The sequence below is a fragment of the Coturnix japonica genome, chromosome 2 (genome assembly GCF_001577835.2).
Source record: "Coturnix japonica isolate 7356 chromosome 2, Coturnix japonica 2.1, whole genome shotgun sequence".
In the NCBI taxonomy this organism is placed as follows: domain Eukaryota; kingdom Metazoa; phylum Chordata; class Aves; order Galliformes; family Phasianidae; genus Coturnix; species Coturnix japonica.
The window spans coordinates 652860-671513 of record NC_029517.1 but is presented as its reverse complement, the minus strand read 5'-3'; the positions used below and the strand labels follow the sequence as shown (position 1 = coordinate 671513).

Below are 18654 nucleotides of genomic sequence, written 5' to 3'. Positions count from 1 at the left end.
CAGTGGCGGAGCAGCAGCTCCACACCGTTCCCATTCCTCACCCTCTCTCTTCTCCCCACCAAGACGACGGCTGGCGAGCGACCGTCTCACTGACGGACAGTGACCTGCTGGTGCTGGAGGGCGACTCGTACACCATCCGCCTGCTGCGCGACTTCCGCGTCTCACTCTCCAAGATGGTGGAGACGTGTCTGTGCTACGAGATGGCGGCCATCCCCGGCGACCTGCACCACCAGCACAGCCAGCTGCTCGACATCCTGGTGGATCTGCTCAAAGGCCCTCCCGGCAGCTTCGGAGCCTGAGGCGGAGCCGGAGGATTTTGTGGGGACTTGTAATTTGTATAAAGATGTTCACAAATGTTTATTTAAATAAAAGTTCTATTTATCCCTTGTGAAGTCATCTCTCTCCATCCTAGAAGATTCATGTTGTCTGATCTCCTGCTGTCGGCTCCGTGCATGGTCACCGGGAGGAACAGCCAGCACAGCGCAGCGCCAAGGACTGGAAGCGCCGATGGAGCCTGATGGGCGCCGCTCCTCCTCACCCTGAGCTGGACCACAAGGACGCGGCTGTGCCGTCCTCTGCCCATCCCCACGGGTCGGCAGGGAGCAGCGCCGGGGCAGCTTCTCCAGCTCCAGAGGGCGGATCTCAGCCGTTGGATGCAGCAGCAGCAGCAGCAGCACAGCTCCATGGCTCCGGCACAGGGCAGGAAGGCCTGGAGGTGACACTCGGCGTGGGATCAGCAGTGCTATGGGATCGGCGGTGCTATGGGATCAGCAGTGCTATGGGATCGGTGGTGCTATGGCACCCTGTGAGATGTGACTCGTTCCCGACCTGCCTGTACTTTTGTCTTGCGTTGTTCCCATGGTTTTGTACAACCCCTCGTCCTCCCCGTGCCCAGGAGGTTGGATGGATCCCTGTCCTTGTGCCCCACAGGACACTGCGGCCAGGAGCCACGGGCACAGCGCCTTTGTTTTCCACGAGTGGGACCAGGTGCCTGCAGGAGGAGGACTGGGCCGGCACGGCACTGCAGGAGCTGTGAGTTGGATGCCAGCTTTGCCGCACGTTCCCTGTAGCTGTCGCCTACCTCACAGGGCTGTTGTGAGGCTTCGTTCTATTCCTCCCTGCGGGCAGTGCTGGGCGTGATGCTGAGGGCCCCGTTTTGTTTTTATTCCCCATTTCTTACACTTTGTACCCAAAGTCGATGCGGCCGCCGTGGCCCCTTTTTGTTCTGCACTGCGGTGTCATCTCCTCCCGCTGCGCTGCAAGGAGCGGAGCTGCAGCCTCAGCTGTGTGAACTGATGGCGGCGATGGGGCGACTCTTGGTTCCCCCGCTGCAGGCGGGCGCTGTGCTGAGCGCTGGCTGTTCCTGCAGCCCACGTTGGGGCCGTGGATCCTTTTTTTTGTTTGTTTCTTCCCTTCCAGCAGGTTTAAAAAAACAAAGACTAAGCTATTGTGTAAATGGTTCAGACTTGTGTGACATTGGGATACTTCCGTGGCTGTTATGTGATACTGGATCTTTTTACAACATAGATTAAAAGACAATAAAAAGGGATAGAGTAGTAACCGCCTCTCTGCTCATCCTTCTGTTCTGGGGGTGCGGGGCTCCGCGTGTCCCTCGGGGTGGGGTTGGGGGGCCCTGTGCTCCCTATTGCTGCCTATGGGGCAAAGGGCTGCAGGTGAAGCCCCCCCAGCTGCCCCCTCCATCCCCCCCAACACAAACACGCAGCCAGGCTGAGGGCAACATCGAGAAGCTTTATTCATTTCAACTGGTTTACAACAGGAAGAGGAATCACAACATCTAATCGGGAAATGGTGCTCAGGACAGACACACACAGCCCTGGTGGGTGCACAGCGGCCACCCCAACCCTCTGCCCCCACTGCTGCGCAGCTCCAACCCCAGAGCTGCAGCACAACAGCACGAAATGATGAGGACACGTCCCATGTGGCCAATGCTCAGCGTGCTCCTCGCAGTGGGGTTCACATCATCCCCTCCCCACCAGTGGGGAAACCCAGGCAGAGGAGGGTTCCTATGAGGAGCCTGGTGCTGTGCTCACCCCACACGGGGCTGAATGTGTCCCCAGCGCTGCCCCACATCCTGCCCCGCATCCCAGGCTGCCGGAGCGATGCTGGGAGGTGCGGGAGGAGCCTCGTGTCTGATGGATCCCAGACACCAGCTGGTGGCCAGCGAGACTCTGTGTGCAGGGATGCGCAGGGATGGCGCGGGCAGCGCTGGAGGGTGCTGGGTGGGGATGGGGTGAAGGACGGGGGGCTCCTCCGCTGTGCCCTGGGCTTCGTGCCCAGACCCAGGGGCTGCTGCTGAGAAATTCTGCCCAAATGCCACCACTGAGAGCCAGGGGGGAGCCCGGGGCAGCAGAGCGCATTACATTCAGTCCGCAGCCAGGACAGTAGACTGTACAGTAGAAAAAGGCCCGCAGTAACCACAATGAGCAGCAGCCCCTGAGAGCCGGCTGCTTCCAGCCCCTCGGTGCTCCCACCCTGAGCCCAGGGCACAGCACTGCAGAGCAGCATCCCTGCGCTCAGCATCTCCCACCACGGCCCCTCCAGCACCGCGCTGTGCCATCGCCGCAGCCCCACGCTCAGCACCGCGCAGCCGTACATTCACGTTGCATCAAAGTCAAACCACAACTTAATTAAAAGAAATAAGTATTATTTTTTTGCCCCCCCAAAAAAGAATTTTGGTACCCGGAGCCCTCAGGCAGCGCCAGGCACCGCTCCCTGCCCTGCTCTGCCCCCAGCAGCTCCACTGCAGCCTCCACGTGTGGACAAAACCCAACGCAGCCGCTGCCTCCCAACATCAGCACTGCCCCAAGTGCACTGCAGCCATCCCAGTGACCACACAGCGCTGCATCAGTTTGGCAGTGACGTGTGGGCACAGCGCGGGTTGGGGCTGGGCGACCCAACGCAGCTCCAAAGATAAAGTGCAGCGTTGCCATTGCTTTCCTACAGCAGTGCCAGAGCTGAGCGGGGCTGCATCCACCTCTGTGGGGACCCCGAGCAGCACCAGCCCCGCATGCATTCCGGTACAGAGCTGGGAGGAGAAGCAGAGGGGCTGAGCTGCCCTGAGCCCCCCCCCTTCCAACAGCCCTATTCCAAAAGTGCTGGAAAAACTAACAAACAGAAATAAAAATACGTATCGACAGATGGCAGAGATGGAGCTTGGTGCTCAGAATTTAGCGATGGAAAGAAGGAAGCGTCAGCGGAGGGGCAGTGATATATACTGGGGGTGTGAGGGAGGTGGGGTGGTGGGAGCGGGGCAGGGGGCCTCTGTGGGGCTGAGGGGGCACAGGGGGGAGGTGGAGAGGAGGGGGAGGAGGAGGAAGAGAAGGAAGAAGAGGAGGAGGAGAAGGAGGAGGAGGAGCAGGAGGAGGAGGAAGGCAGCGGGGCTGTGGGTATATATAACCGCCCCGCTCAGGTGCAAATCTGCATTGCTTGTTTCAATTTGTATCCAGAGGAAAAAAGCACTTATGAAACTAGCCAGACGACTTGGATGCAAACTAGTACATTTTAATGCCATTTTATTAGAAATCATGCAAACTTTAATATAAAAAATACAAGTGCAATAAGAATCTTTGTGTGTAAATACAGATTCCGGGTTATCGTGTCGTTGTCGGCTTCCCCAAGAACCGTTCCCACAAAGCAGAGAAGCCCTCAGCTTCCCTCAGCTTCCCTCCGCCCTCCGCGCAGCCCCGGCAGCGCCTGCTCCCATTGACTTTGATCCCAGTGTTTCTCTATTCTGCTTTTTTTTTTTTTTTTTTTTTTTTTTTTTCCTTTTTTTTTTTTTTTTTTTTTTCTCTCTTTAAATTACTTCGACCACCCAAGAATGCTTCTCTGGTTTATTATTATTATTTTTTTTTACTTTTTTATTTACATTTCATCTTTTTTTTTAGTGTCATTTGCAAACACGGAACGAGGAGCTCAGGCCTCACGCAGCAGCTCACCCCGCCAGCTCCGCACCCACACACCCTCTGCACTTCCTGGCCCCACTCCGAGCCCTGCGCACCACGGGGCTGCCCCGAACCCACAGAGCTGCCCCATAGCCATGGAGCTGCCCAGGAGCCACAGAGCTGCACAGCCCGTGCTCAGCCTCCAGCCAGAAGGAGCCCAAGTTGGGCTGTACCAACCAACAACTAACCAAAAGCCAACCAAAAACCAACCAACAGTCAACCAACAGCCAACCAATAGCTAGCCAGAAGCCAGTCAACAGCCAACCAACAGCCAGCCAACAACCTACAGCCAACCAACAACCAACAGCCAACCAACAATCAACCAACAGCCAACCAACAACCAACCAACAACCAACCAACAGCCAACCAACAATCAACTAACAGTCAACCACCAACCAACCAACAGCCAACAACCAATCGCTAACCCAAAACCAACCAAAACCCAACCAACACCCAACCCAACCTCGCCGCACACCGGGGCTGGCACCAACGCAACGTTTCCAGCTGCGGCCAACACAACTCTGACTGAGCTGCTCAGCAAGAAGCTTTCCTTCGACACATCCCTACGCCTTCCGCTTTCAGACATGGCTTAATCCCATGAATTTGCTCCATCGATTTTAAAATACTTTAAAAAAAAAAAAAAAGAAAACAAAACAACCAACCAACAACAAAAGTTACGACTGCTGGATATGTCAGTAAGAAGCAGCACTGCAGCAGCGGTTAATGTCCCTACTCTTCTATGGTTAAGGAAAGAGAAAAGGAACCTCAGTGTGGGTTTGTAGCACAATAAATCATCAACACATCGTCACGAAGAATAAAAGGTAAAAGTCAACAGTTAAAACAGCCCTAATGTGTGTGGAAACAGCGTCAATGGGGCAGGGGACAAAGCAGCAAGGAGGAAAAGGGGGTTCTCTTAAAAAGAAAGAAATCACAGCTTATCCCTATTAACTCAGCCCGGCTTCGGCCGCCGCCGCGCTCCCCCCAGAGCCCCTGGGACAGCACAGCACTGACCCCCGAACCCCCAAAGCTGAAGGGATGGGGCCGTTGGGTGCATCCCCGTCCCGCGTGAAGCCGGAGGCCGCGTGAAGAGAGCCAAGCTGCGTTACGGGGCGTGGGGACAGGGGGGTCACAAGCCTTGCTGCGGGAGCGCTGCGGGGAGAGGCGGCGGCTGCAGCTGCGCCGGGGAGGCCGGGCTGTCGCAGATGGAGGTGCTGCTGGGGAGGGTGGGGGGTTTGGAGGCGACGACGATGTCCGCTCCGTGGTCGGTGCGCGCCTTCGCCTTCTCACGGAACGTCAGCTTGTGGGATTCAATCTGCAGCGACAAAGGGCAGGGAGGGGGGTGGGGTGGGGAGAGGAGAGAAAGGGGGAGAGGGGGACGGGAGACGATAGCAGAATGTCATCGTTAGATGCCTGGAAGATAAAAGGCAATTTTCCGAGTTAAAACAACAGCAGAAGCCCTACGGCCGTCACTACAAACAGTTCCACGCTGGGAGGACAGCGGGGAGTGACCGGTGCTCGCCCTCCCCCCAGCAGCGTGTGTGCAGAGAAGCGCGGGCACTTACTTGTTTCTTGTATCTGAGTCTCGAAGCTCTGAATTTCCCTTTGGTCACCACCGCTCAGGGCAGTGGGCACCGCCGGCCCTACGCCATTCTCCTGCAGGGCGCTGCCTGCCTGCGCCGCTCGCACCTCTCCGTTCTGAGGGGCTGGCGGGAGCTGCCCTGGCTCCGCGCTGCCCTCAGCCTACAAGGAGACAACAACGGGGTGGGGAGGATGACAGGAGCGGTCAATAGGGCATGGGGCACCAGCGGGGGGTGACATCTGAGCCCCTCCGCCCTCCCCTGTGGGCTCACAGGGCCCCCTCGGAGCTGGAGATGGAGGGCAGAGCGCTGCGTGCCCAGAGCTGAGTTGGATGAGCGCAGCTCCATGGAGCCAACGCCTCCCTTGGACTCACAGGATGGTCTGAGTTGGAAGGGACCTTGAAGGTCATCTGGCCCGACCCCCTGTGGTGCACGGGGACACCCACCAGGGGCTCAGAGCCCATCCCTCGGGTGCCTGCAATGATGGGCTCTCCACCAGCTCTCTTGAATACATTCATACATCTGACCTAACGGATATGCAGTGGATCCCCAACCCGAATGGCCAAGCTTTGATGCTGGACCATGAACACTGGGCCCAGGAAGGCAGCCTTTAGAGAAGCCCCTGTCCTGCTCTGCCCCAAATCCCACTTGCAGTCACCAGCTTCTGCTGGCATCCAGTCTGCAGCAGCCCTGCTCTTATCCTGCGCCCCTGCCCTAAAAAAGGCTCCTCTGTGGGGGACAAGCACTGCTGCTGTACCCACTTACTCAACCAAAGCACAGCCATGACCTTCAGTATCACAGAACCATGGGATGGTTGTGTTGGAAGGGTCCTTAGAGATCACAGAGCCATGGAATCACAGCATGGATAGGTTGGTTGTGACCCCCCATCCCCATCCCGTGGGCTCAGGCTGCCCACGGCCCTGCCATGGCCTCAGACACCTCCAAATGGAGACCGGGAGAAATGAGACTACTGCAGACCAGCTGAGATTTGAGGAGTCCTGAGTTACCAGCAAACAGCCCCAGCATACAGGTAGGGACCCCAGCAAAGGGGAGCAGTCATGCAGCGCTGCAGGGAGGTTTCTGTCCCAGCCAACCCAGCTGCTCTCCCAGAGCTGCTTTCAGCTTTTTGCTGAGCCCACTGTGTCAGTCTGAGGGTTACACAAAGGTCTGGCGATGGGAGAGTCCCGGCGTGTCCCAGCGGTCACCTCTTGCCATGTTTTAATGGGGCTCAGTGCAGCGCTGCTCCCTGCCCTCCAGGGCAGCATCAGCTCTTGGAACAGCGCTCACCCCCACAGCCCAACCCAGCGGCACCTGAGGGCCCTCCACCACCCACAGCTGCTCCGTGGAGCAATGCTGGGATGAGCGCAGGGCTTAGTGGTCCTGGGGCTTCCCCTTCCTGCTGGGGGCACAGCCAGGTCCCAGCTTTGCCATTCAGAAGCAGCACTTGGCAGAGAAGCTGCAGCACGAGGGGATGTACAAGGCTGCAGCACCCAGCACCACTCTAAGCACTCCGGGACACAGAAGCCCCCAATTTGGCCCTCCCCTCCCCAAGGAACAGATGACAATTTGCAGAGCTCAGGATGGAGGCAGCTCGAGTTCTGCTTTCATGGGGAGAAGCCATGAATCACAGCAACGCTGCACAAATCCCCCCTTCCTGAGTCAAAGGGCTTTTGGGCTGAGCTGTGGGATGGGCTGCTGGTGCCAATTCCCAGCAATACAGCTGGGGTCTCAGCAGCATTACTGGGGAGCAAAAGGAGAAGGGGAGGAAGCCCCACACAGCTCTTCTGACAACCCACAGCTCAGAGCATGCCCTGCTCTCGGGGTCCTGGGGGAGGGATGTGATGGGGCAGCGTGAGCCTTTCATGTAACACACAGCAGGGACCCGTTCAGGCTGTCAGTGTGTTCACAGCTCTTCTCTGTGAGTCACAATGCTGGGGCTCACAGCAGGCTACGGGAAGGGGTGGCTATAAAAGGCCGGGGTGGAGAGGCTGGACTGTGCTAACAGCAGGAGAAGAACCAAATGTCAGCCCTACACTGAGGAACCAGAGCTCGCCGCACCCACCTTCACTGTTCCTCCTGCTGGCAAGTGCCCCACGTTGTCCAGAGAACCCACTTTGGCCTGGGCCTTCTCCTTGAAGTTCAGCTTCTGGTTCTCGATTTTGACATCTCCTCCCCCTGGGACAAGATTGAGGAGGAGTGAATTCATGGGGGGCTCCCAAACTGTCCCCTCCCAACACCCAGAGGAACCCTCAGCATCCCATCGTGCAAACGTGAAGTCCAACTGTAAAAGTGCCCACAACAGAAATACGGGCAATGATGCCACAGAATCCAGTGGCTGCAAATACGCCTGAGACTGGTTCCCAAATTCTCCCTGTGCTCTTCCACTCCCACCTCATGGCTGTGATGGGCACACAGAGCCACGTGTCACCATGGCAGGAGATGGAAGCGGAGGGGAAACCGTGGGCACACGTGGAGATGGATGGGCACCAAGGGTTGGGAAACAACCACAGCCCTTTAGCAAGATGGATGGCTGCAGTTCCCCCATTGGCACCACCCTGGTGTGAGCAACGATGGGAACCAGCCAGTCAGGTCCAACCAAACCAGTGAGAACCTCTGCCAGCACAGAGTTCTGATGGGTTGCTCTGCTCTCACCCCAGGACAAGGGCAGCATTGTTGCACAGAGCTCATCATGAGATGGCTGAACAAACAGGTCACATTGGTGGCACCACGTTCTCAACGCGGGAGCTGTGATGTGTGGAACCGTGAAGCTCTGTGTGTACAGCTGAACTGCTTTCAACCCATCGTGCTGGCACAGAGGGCCAGGAAACCCCGGGAGCACACAGAGACGAGTGTGTGATAATGGCTTCCAGCTCTGGTCACTGAGATTCATCCCTCACACACGGATGTTCCATTGCCGTGCAGTGACTGCCCCCGCACAGAGCCATAGCAGCACAAGGCAGGATGCTGGCCATATTTCAGGATGCTACGGAGGCACAATGTGCTGCCAGCCATGGTGCCTGGAGTCTGCAGGCTGTCACTGTGCTCTCAGAGGGGAACAAACAGTTCCTGCACCCTCATCTCATAATATGGCACTGAAGAGCCCAAATAACTCAGGAGCTGCTGCTGAGCTGGAGGCTGACACTGGCCTCATAGCTGCTCTACCTCCTGCATGGGGGGCACTCCTCCTCCCATGGCTCCTCCCCCAGCACAGCCCTGGGGCTCTCTATGAGTGTGAATGAAGCTTCCAGGGCAGCCACGGTGCCTATCCAAGCACTTCAGTGGGTTACCTCCAAGGTAAGTCATCTCCCCATCCCTCTGCTCATGAAACCACTACGAATCCAGGCAGCCCTTCTGGAAATACTGCCTGGAAGCAACAGAGCCCCTGAACTACTTCAGTACTGCAGGGCAACACATAAACACCTTCACCTTCAGCAGACAAACAACAAGGAAATGGTAAAATCCCCACCTGGCTTATGCTTAATATTTGCTTTCGAGCCGCACTTGGAGGACACTTTGGAGAGGTCCACTTTCTTGTTCTGAATCTGCACCTGGAGAGACAAAAAGAAAGAACTGAACACAAAGAACCATTCACTCCTGGGCACCTGGAGGCCAACGTGCCACCCCTCCATCGGGTCACACCTCCTGAACCCACACCCCTTCGCACTGTTATTCATCCACCCACAACCTCCCAGCTCCTGAATGCCCAGTGCTTTGGCATCATCTGTAGACCTGCACCAACCCTGAGCAGTTTATGTGAGCAGAGAGAAACTGAGGGCAGGTCCAAGCTAACACGTGGACAAGAACCAGCAGTGCTTTGAGTTCACGGCACATCCGTGGCAGTGGCACAGTGAGGAGCTGCTCTCATTGCCACGTTCCCCTGCCTGCTCAGTGGAGGCTGGGCTCAGGGATCTCAGCTTCTCCAACTGCAATGGTTCTGTGGTTCAATGATCGTGCCCAGATGGAACAACTGGTGAGAACAAGCTGCCCTCAGAGACAAGCACTGCGTGGGAGCTGCTTCCCATCACTGCTTAACCTCACTCTACCAGAGATCTGAAACTGGCAGAGAAAATCTCTCAGGAAAAAACATCTAGGGTGATACAACCATACGATCGTGACACATTCATGCTCAGTAAACCATCCTCAAAGCCAATAATGAGCCAAGTGTTCGAACACAACTCTTACAGACGTAGGCTTGAATGTGGGGAGAAGCATCTTCTCTATGTTGGCACAGCGGTGCAGGTGAGGTGCCATTGGTTTGGGGTCTTTCTGCTCTAAAAACATTTCCTCTCTGACCACGGGTTCAGTGCAACGCATTGAGCCCAGCTTGAGTCCTTACAGCTCCTCTGTGCAGCTCCCCCTGCTCCAAAGTTAACCCCGGTGTCTCTCATTTCATGCGATCATCTGATGCCTCCTGGGGATCCAAACAGTTCTACCTCAGTGGAAGTGTAACAACTCTAACATGAGTCGCTGTGTCCAGTTTGCAATGGGAGACGAGTAGGGCTGGCACCTGCACAGCCAAACACTCAGACCCCACTGCCAAGTACAGTTTAGACTCCAATGCCCCACGCAGAGGTGCTGGTAGAAGTGTGACCCTCATCTCTTGGTACGTCTTCTATCTCTGACCATCTACTCATCCATCTATGGAGCTGAAGCCAAAGGGTAGGGAAACCATGTGCAAACTCCAAATTGCCTGATTAAATCTTCATCAATACCCACTCTACCTGCATGCTGGAAAATCTGAGCCTTTACGTTTGCTTTCTTTAAAAGAAGGGGGGAAGCACTAAAGCAGAAGAAAGGCTCTGCCCAGGAAATCCATCCTTGTGTCACTGTATTTCTATCAGATGTGATGGAAATAGGAAGGAATCCCTGCAGGCATTCAAGGCCAGGCTGGATGTGGCTCTGGGCAGCCTGGGCTGCAGGTTGGTGACCCTGCACACAGCAGGGGGTTGGAGCTGGATGAGCACTGTGGGCCTGTGCAACCCAGGCCACTCTATGATTCTGTGGTTCTAACTGGTGATGCAGCAGCCTCAGCACCAACCTGAGGGCTGGCATTGCTGAGCCTGGTGTCCAACAGAACCGCAGCACTGAGTGCCAACACAGGACAGAGACATCTGGAGCTCCACAGCCATCAGGCAGCACGAGATGTGCTGGCACTGCTCCTCAGCCCAGCACACACACACACCAACAGAGAGAGCCCTTTGTGCTGAATACTTTGGTGATTTTTGGAACCATCCAGTTGCTGTGGTTCTGCAAACCACCACAAAGACAGCGGAGTCAGCACCATCTGTGTCTGCCAGGCTACCACCCCATCCCTGCAGGCATTCAAGGCCAGGCTGGATGTGGCTCTGGGCAGCCTGGGCTGCTGCTTGTGACCCTGCACACAGCAGGGGGTTGGAATGGATGAGCACTGTGGGCCTTTGCAGCCCAGGCCATGCTGTGATTCTATAATTTCGCACCTGTGTAGTTACTGTGTCTTCTTTTGCCAGGTGATCCAGGATACAGCCCAGCAAACCAAGCACACATACACCATGATGAGCCTCGCACCCACCGAGCTCAGCTCTGCTGCCAGAGATACCAGCAGCCTTTACAGCAGCCTCTACATTCAGAAGCTACTCGCAGCTCCAAGGCTGACTCCCAGCCTTTCCCTCCTCTGCTGAAGTCTCCCTTCTTGTGAGACACAGAGGGAAATGAAGCTGACTCAGCACACCTCACTTCATCTACTATCAGACAGCAGAAGCAGGTCAGGGACTGATGAGCCTCCACTGACTGCAGAGGGAATCCACAGTACACGAGCTCCTGAGGTCAGCAGCGTGCACATCTCCATCCGCTCAATTAATATAGCGTAAACGAGGCGAGAAATAGGTCAGGAGCTGCAGTTGTTACAGCACAGCAGCACCCACCCATAGAACCCACTGATGGGGAACTGGGTCTCCAGCCCACACTGTCTGCAGATGCCCTGAAATTCTGCCACACCGTTCTGCAGGAACAGAGCATTCATGGGACCGACATATAAAAACACAGTACATGAGCGGGAGTTAGTAGAAAGACAGCTTGCCCAGAGTCCATACTTACATTCCCACCTCCAGGGACATGCTTAATATTGTCCTTGGAACCACACTTGGACTGAACATGGCTGTAGTTCGCCTTTTTGGAGACTATCTGGACCTGGAATGTTACAGAATGGAAAACAACACAAGGGAGAGGACCGGTTAGCGTTGTGGATGGAGAGGATGCTCCGAACGGCAACAAACACGGAGCTGTGTTAAATTCACACCAACTGCAGAAACAGGGGTGGAAGCAACGGAGAGGAGAGCGAGAGAGAAGTGAACACATGAACAGAACAAGAGCTGCACACACAGTGTTAGTGTGAGAGTGTAGCACTGCCCGGGGAGGTGAGGAGTGGATGGGCCTCGAAAGTCACCCAGGAGAGCCATGGGCTGCCATGTCCAGCAGGGCCGGAGTGGGGCTGTGCTCACCCTGCGGGGCTGGGAATGTCCCCCAGCACCTGTGGGCAGTAAAGCTGAGAGAGCCCGCATCCCACTGAAGGCTGCCCAACCTCCCACCCATTGATTCGATGAGTCCTACAGTCATTAAAGAGATGCGCTCTTTATCCTTTAAACTAGTAGGACTTCTTATTACTTTACTTTTTACCAAATCCCAAAGCAGTGCGCTACACGGGCTGCCTCTGATTCCCAGGGGTTAATTGAGTTAGAGTGACAGATCCATGTATACATGGGGTTAGTGACAGCGAGCGCTCAGTGGGAGCCGCTGGGCAGCCCTCCTCGTGGCAAAAGCTGAACCCCACAGCACTTGCTGGAAAGAGGTGATGAACCCAAAGCACAAAAGGAAGCACCGGAACGCTCTCACTGTAACAGGTTTCCACCAGCAACTCGTCCCGTTCAGAAAGACTGGATTCAGTGCAACCCTTTCTGAAAAATGCACTTTGGTTGTTGAGTTCAAGTCGATTTACTGCCTTCCATGGAGCACAAACCCTGTCTGCTCATTACAGGCTCTCCCTGAATCCATCTGAGCTGGGGCAGTGGTGGCTGCCCAACATACCAAGCTGTGATACTAGGCAGTGGAAGGAAACATTGCAGGAAGAGCCCTTAATGCTCTGCAATATCCATGGCAATGCATGGCACTGAACTGCAGCTCTCGCCCTGGTTCCAAGTGAGTGACGTGTAGGAAAAGTGGTCTTAAGGGAAAAGTGGTCCTAAGGGTCTTCTGGCTCAAAATTAAAGCTAAAAGTGCAGATGGAGAACCCTACTCTGAAAATGCTCACAGAATGCACTGAGCCATCATCAGCATCGTGATCTCCACGTGTTTACTGAGAACATCCCAGGAAGGAGCTGGAGAAGTGTTGTGCAAGGGACAGTGACACTGACAGGAGAAAGCAGGAGAGCTTAAGAGAAGGGAAAGTGACTCAAAATGGAAATGTTGTCCTTCATCTTCCATAGAGAAAAGTCTGAAAGAAACTCACTTTCCCATTGGGCTGTTTTGGGACACCCTCTTTTGTTACGGCTGTTTTAGTTGGAGCCATTTTAGGGACTGCATTGGGCTCAGACTTTCGGGCAGCAGCGGCTGATTCTGGCTTTTTCTCTACCTTCCCCTAGATGGAGACAAATGGATGGTTTCAACCAGCAACAGCAAAGTCATGGGCAGGAAAGCATGGGAATCCCAGCTCCCCACACACACAGCACAGCTGCCAACCCCAGAGACCTCCCGAGCCCCAGAGCTCTGTCCCAGCTCCACGGACAGGTCTCCAAGGGGACACCATCACACACTGAAACCAGCGACCCCAACCTTGAATCGACCCAAAAGCAGCACAGGAGCACCTCCTTCCCATGGTGGCACCGTGCAGACCTGGGGGATGCACACTGCTGGCACATCTGCTTTGCCTGGAGCTCTGGCCCCACATACAGCTGTGCTCCCACTCGGGTTACTCAGCCCCACACCGACTGGACTCAGGCTTGGGGATGAAGAGCTGATGTAATTCTGCAGCTAACCCAATGCAGGTGGATGGAGCTAATCCCATTAAACAGAAGATGGAATTAAAATGTACAATTATAGAAAAATTCACCAACTGCCTGAGAATATCCTCTCTTCTGCTGCTGAATCCAGGTGAGCAGAGCCTGTTTTTGCCAGCAGGGATCCTGCATTCCCTGACCCACCAGGAGGCAAAGCCTCAGCACTCAGCACAGAGGCGTTCTGATGCTCTGGAAGCATCCAGCATAATGAAGACAACAAAAAAAACCAACTTTCCTCAAAAGCCAGATTTACCACCACTATGAAAACAACAACAAAACAAAGGGCAGTCAAACAACGTGAAAACACATCCCCTCAAACCAACGCAGCAACCCTGCAAGCCATAGAGCACTGCAAGCCCACCATGGTTTAAATCACAGAATAGCCTTAAATGTCCTTTCTGAGCAGACACCAGAGGCATTTCTGAACATCAGTTTGGTTTCAATTCGCAGTATGTTGTACTGGGAAGGGCCCCTATTCTGCTCACCTCAACATTCTGCACTTCTTCTTACTGCCACCTCCAGAAACTGTTTTGTCCCCCACCTCCAAGCTCAGGGGACCACACTGTGATAGAGCACAGCTCACATACTCGTAACTCTGCAGAGTAATTCCATGCACACATTGATGCTCCTCGTGACACACAACCCCACAAAAGAACACCCTGACTTCCATGTACCAAAGAGGAGATTTGGGCTCCCAGCACCAACTGCGCTCTCTTGGCATCAGATGGAAGCTGTTGGTTGGGTTATTCGTTCCAGCAGAGCTGCAGCAAAGTTAAGTGGGTGAATTTGTTCCACTCTGTGGTATCTGAAGCCCTCTGACTATAGGCAAGCTGCTGACTCATTCTGTCGGGCAATGATGGGTGCACCTGCTAGACAATATCCAATAAAGATGTTATGATTATGCATATCCACAGAATCACTAGCGCCCTCAGAAGAGGGCTACAGGCATATCCCCAACCTGCACCATTTCCGTGGCAGACACTGTGAAAATGCAATTTAAGCTCATTGCTGATGGACAGCCTCAAGTGTTACCTATGCACATACTTCTCCCTACAGCTCATCCAATGCTTCTTTTATTGTGGCCACCATAATTCATCCCAAGGGCAGAAGTGGTACTTGGGGACATGGCCTACTGGGCATGGTGGGATGGGTTGATGCTTGGGCTTGATGGTCTTTTCCAACCTTAACAACTCTATGATTTTATGACCCCGTGGGCTGCAGCTGCATGTGGAGAACTTGCATCCCATCCTTAACCGGTGACCAGGTTGGTGGGACCCCAAAAGCTCACAGCATGATCCTCGGGTTGGTGTGGGTACAGATGTCCTGGAAGTCCCTTCCTATAGGGACATGGCTTAGTGGGCATGGGTTGATGGCTGGACTTGTCTTAGAGGTCTTTTCCAACCATAGTGATTCTATGGTTCTATGTAAGAGCAATAGATGTAGATTAACTTCAGCTTTAGGTCTGACACATTGACCACAGTCTCTGCTCCTACACCTGGGAAAGGCTCTGTGGGACGTGCTCCTGAATCCAGATTTCCTGTGTCACAGCGTTACCTCACCTCTGCGCCATCCAGCAGACTCAAACCCTCCTTTCAAAGGCAACATTTTGCAACACAGACGAGGTTGGAGCTCCCAAAACCAATTACTTTCTATGTCAGGATGTACAGCAAATGCAGAACCACAACACTGTGAATTCCTGTACATGCGCCAGGAAGGCTTTTCTGGTGGATCCCTTCTGTACACCACGCTCACTGCTTTGTTAGTGCCTTGTGCACAAACCAAGAACCCAAAGAGGAGCTCTGCAGGGCACAAACACGAGAAGAGCAGCGAGGATACAGCCACCAACACCAGCAACGAGCGCCCATAACGCTTCAGAGCTACAGATTGAGAGAACACTGTTACCAAGTTGGAAGAAACGTACCTTTCCTCCACCAGGCTGATGCTTGATGTTATCCGTGGAGCCGATTTTGGAACGTACGTTTTTCAGGTCGGGAGCAGAAGTACTGCTGGTCGGGCGCAGCGGTTTGGGGGCAGCGCTGGGTTTGGTTGCAGCCTTTGCAGGTGGTTTCTTTGCATCCACAGTGGTGCTGGAGGTGGTGGTTGGTTTGGATGCTGCAGGTTTGGGTTTGGGGCGGCTGGCGGCTGCACCGGGCACAGCTGTGGTGCTGGTAGTGGTGGTGGTGGTGGGAGTGGTGGCACTGCTCTTCACAGTGCTTCCAGCAGCGCTCTTAGGGCGGGCCAGGTCTGCTGCAATGAGCACAGGGACATTGGAGGGATGGGGGGAAAGGAGGGAGGTCAGATGGCACAGCCACAAAGTGCCCCAGGGCCATGAAGGAGCACAGCGGTGCCAACAAAGAGGATTTGATTGGATGGAAACAGCAGAATTACCTGATGGTGACTTTGCAATGGTCTTCTTGGCATCTGCAGGCTTCGTATCAGTCTTGATGGCTGCCCAATGCAGAATGCGTGGTTAGCACTGATAGGACAAGGGGAAATGGTTTGAAACTGAGACAGGGGAGGTTCAGGTTGGATCTCAGGAGGAAGTTTTTCCCCCAGAGGGTGGTGATGCACTGGAACAGGTTGCCCAAGGAGGCTGTGGATGCCCCATCCCTGCAGGCATTCAAGGCCAGGCTGGATGTGGCTCTGGGCAGCCTGGGCTGCTGGTTGGTGACCCTGCACACAGCAGGGGGTTGGATTCTATGATACATCAGAGGGGAAAGTCAATGAGCTCGGGTGAGCAGCACAGCCTCCCCCAGGGGTCACCACCGACTGCTTTTGTTCTTAAAATAACCTCCAGGATCTGATGGCACTGACTCCAACATTACGTTCATCTGCCCCAGTTTCATTGCTTTCAGAAGTCTTTAACTAACAGCAAAAACAAACTCACATTTGTCCACCCATAACCTTGGAGTCACTGGTAGATCAATGTTAACCAGTGCCAATTTCCTTGCACAGAGGTTACTGCACTTTTTGGTGCCTGTTATAACTGTATAAATACAAAATCAATCATTCAAGTGGCAATGAGCCTTTGGGCAAAGCCCAGCAATGCTGACCTGATTACATCCCACACAGGCAGAAGCCACTAAACCAGGAACGCATCTTATCTCAAAGCAGAACAAAACCATACACAAAATCCATCAAGGTAAAAATCATGGACTGAAATACACAAACAGATCCTTATTTGAATGAGTTGATAACGAGAATGCTTAATTTCCTATAACAGTTTTTGGTACTTTCCAGGGGCTGGGGGGGGGGATTTCATGGCACATCAGCACAGAAAAAGGGGTCAGATAATGATAGGTCAGGTCAGCCTGGATCATTCCACCCAGACTTTGCTAAAAGCACTCAATTAAACACCACAGATAAGACACAAGCTAATGAGATGAAACGCACCGGAATAATTTAATAAGGCCTTAAGGACAGATACATTAATTAAAGCCAACCATGTAACAAGGCCCTCTTGAACCAAATGGATCTCCCTCCTTGAGACCACAGGACTGGGAGAGGTGGCAGCAGGGCAGGGCAGTGTTTGGAATGAGGGTGTGAGGAGCAAACACTGACACATAAAGAGCTGTGATTGTTTCTGCTTGTGGCAGCAGGGACCAGGAGCTGGAACCACACTCACATCAGCAGCGTGTGATGCTGAAGACCTGGTAAAGCTACAAGGAAAATGGTCTGAAATGGTGGGTGAGGACATTGGAAAGACAGAGAGGTGGTCCGACACAAACAGAAATCATTTTCACACTGAGGGAAAACCTAAATATAGATAAACAAATCAGCCGAGCACTGACTATAACTCACAGCTCTTCTCTGGTATGGAGAGTGACCGCCAGCACCCAAAGAAGTGATGCCACGTAACTTCCAAAGAAGCCACCATCCACACCTTCATACAGTGAGAATGATAAAACATTTGGGCAAGCCACAGGGAAGTGGCAGGGTCTGGCTTTTAAAAGGTGAAAATCAAGAGCAGATGTCCTTCTGAAATGCCATCTTCAGCCAGAAGTTATTATCTGGCTTAACATTACGCTGTGAGAGCCCATGTGATGAGACCCAGCTCTCCACCCTCTCCATCAGAGCATCGTCTTGGAGCTGCATCTGCTCTGCCTGACCTGCAGCGGTTCGTGTCTTTGCAGCACTATTCACCCTTCACTGCACCAACAGTTTGTCCCCTTCCAAAAGAAGCCTCCCTTCCTTCATAGGGTCGCAGAGGGGCTGGGATGGAAGGGACCTCAAAGACCACCTTCTTCCAATCCAGTGCTGCAGGCAGGGCTGCCAACCCCAAACCAAACACCAGAGGAGGTGCCCAGGGTGCCACGCAAGCTGGCCTTGAGCAAATGGAATGGGGCTCTTCATCCAACCCTGCCTCCCTTCAGCATTCCCAGACCCAGGACAGGCTCCTGGTGGAGCTCCTCCAGCTGCCCTCAAGTCTCCATCACCGCCCCGATTTCCCCTCTGCACGCCGGCCGTGTCCCACACCCTCAATAGCACAGGAGTCCTTTCCGCTGCACATCTTGTCACTTGGAACAACCTCCCTCTGTCTCTGCACCAGTGACTCCATCTCCTTTCAGATGTCATCAGATGACACTTCTCCTTTGTCTGCGTCTCGGTTTTGGAAGGAGGAATTAACTCAGCTGAACTCATTAAAATGTGTCGAGCATTCTGTGCTGCAGTTTGCATAACAGAGCAAACAAAACGAATCCTAACAGAACGTCCACAGGAGTTCAGATATGCAGCTCCTGCAAAGTGCAACACTTCCTCTGCACAGGATTCAGCACATTTTCCCCCCGAGCAAAAGAAGCGTGGGATGTACATCCAGTGTAACATATTTCTGCACAGTTACACCATTTCTCTGTCAGGAAATACGGGTTATGAGCTCATGCTCTGGGACTCATAGAGCAAAGCATGTAATGTGCATTGGTTCTTAGAAGTTCACTGCTAAGTTTAAGGGTTGGAACCAGCCCAAGCCATTCTATACTACCATGGCATTCTGGTAAGTGATGATGAGGTCCAGCCACGTGAGAACACTTCAACACGTTTTCACCCAAAGTTAAATCTCTTAAACCATTAAGACAGGTGAAAATAATGCCT

General features: G+C 53.8%; 2 protein-coding genes across 21 annotated transcripts in view; one reads left to right on the top strand and one right to left on the bottom strand.

Moving 5' to 3' along the window:
* Nucleotides 1-1560, top strand: part of DHX30 (DExH-box helicase 30) — a 29729-nt gene extending 28169 nt beyond the window's left edge. For 8 of the 10 annotated variants that reach the window (XM_032443126.1, XM_015852732.2, XM_015852736.2 and 5 more), the window contains one exon: nt 64-1560. In XM_032443126.1, coding sequence (XP_032299017.1) covers nt 64-299 — 236 coding nt within the window. In that variant the 3' untranslated portion in view covers nt 300-1560. The remainder of the gene's footprint in view (nt 1-63) is intronic. The other 2 variants (XM_015852734.1, XM_015852730.2) reach the window with 1 other exon arrangement.
* A 169-nt stretch (nt 1561-1729) lies between these two features.
* MAP4 (microtubule associated protein 4) overlaps nt 1730-18654 on the bottom strand; it is a 90491-nt gene continuing 73566 nt past the window's right edge. For 4 of the 11 annotated variants that reach the window (XM_015852720.2, XM_015852716.2, XM_015852726.2 and 1 more), the window contains 8 exons: nt 15955-16014; nt 15488-15813; nt 13020-13148; nt 11612-11704; nt 9006-9087; nt 7602-7714; nt 5525-5702; nt 5259-5372 (listed from right to left, as the gene is read on the bottom strand). In XM_015852720.2, the coding sequence (XP_015708206.1) occupies nt 5365-5372; nt 5525-5702; nt 7602-7714; nt 9006-9087; nt 11612-11704; nt 13020-13148; nt 15488-15813; nt 15955-16014 (989 nt within the window). In that variant the 3' untranslated portion in view covers nt 5259-5364. Of the gene's footprint in view, nt 5373-5524; nt 5703-7601; nt 7715-9005; nt 9088-11611; nt 11705-13019; nt 13149-15487; nt 15814-15954; nt 16015-18654 lie in introns of all 11 variants that reach the window. The other 7 variants (XM_015852721.2, XM_015852722.2, XM_015852718.2 and 4 more) reach the window with 7 other exon arrangements.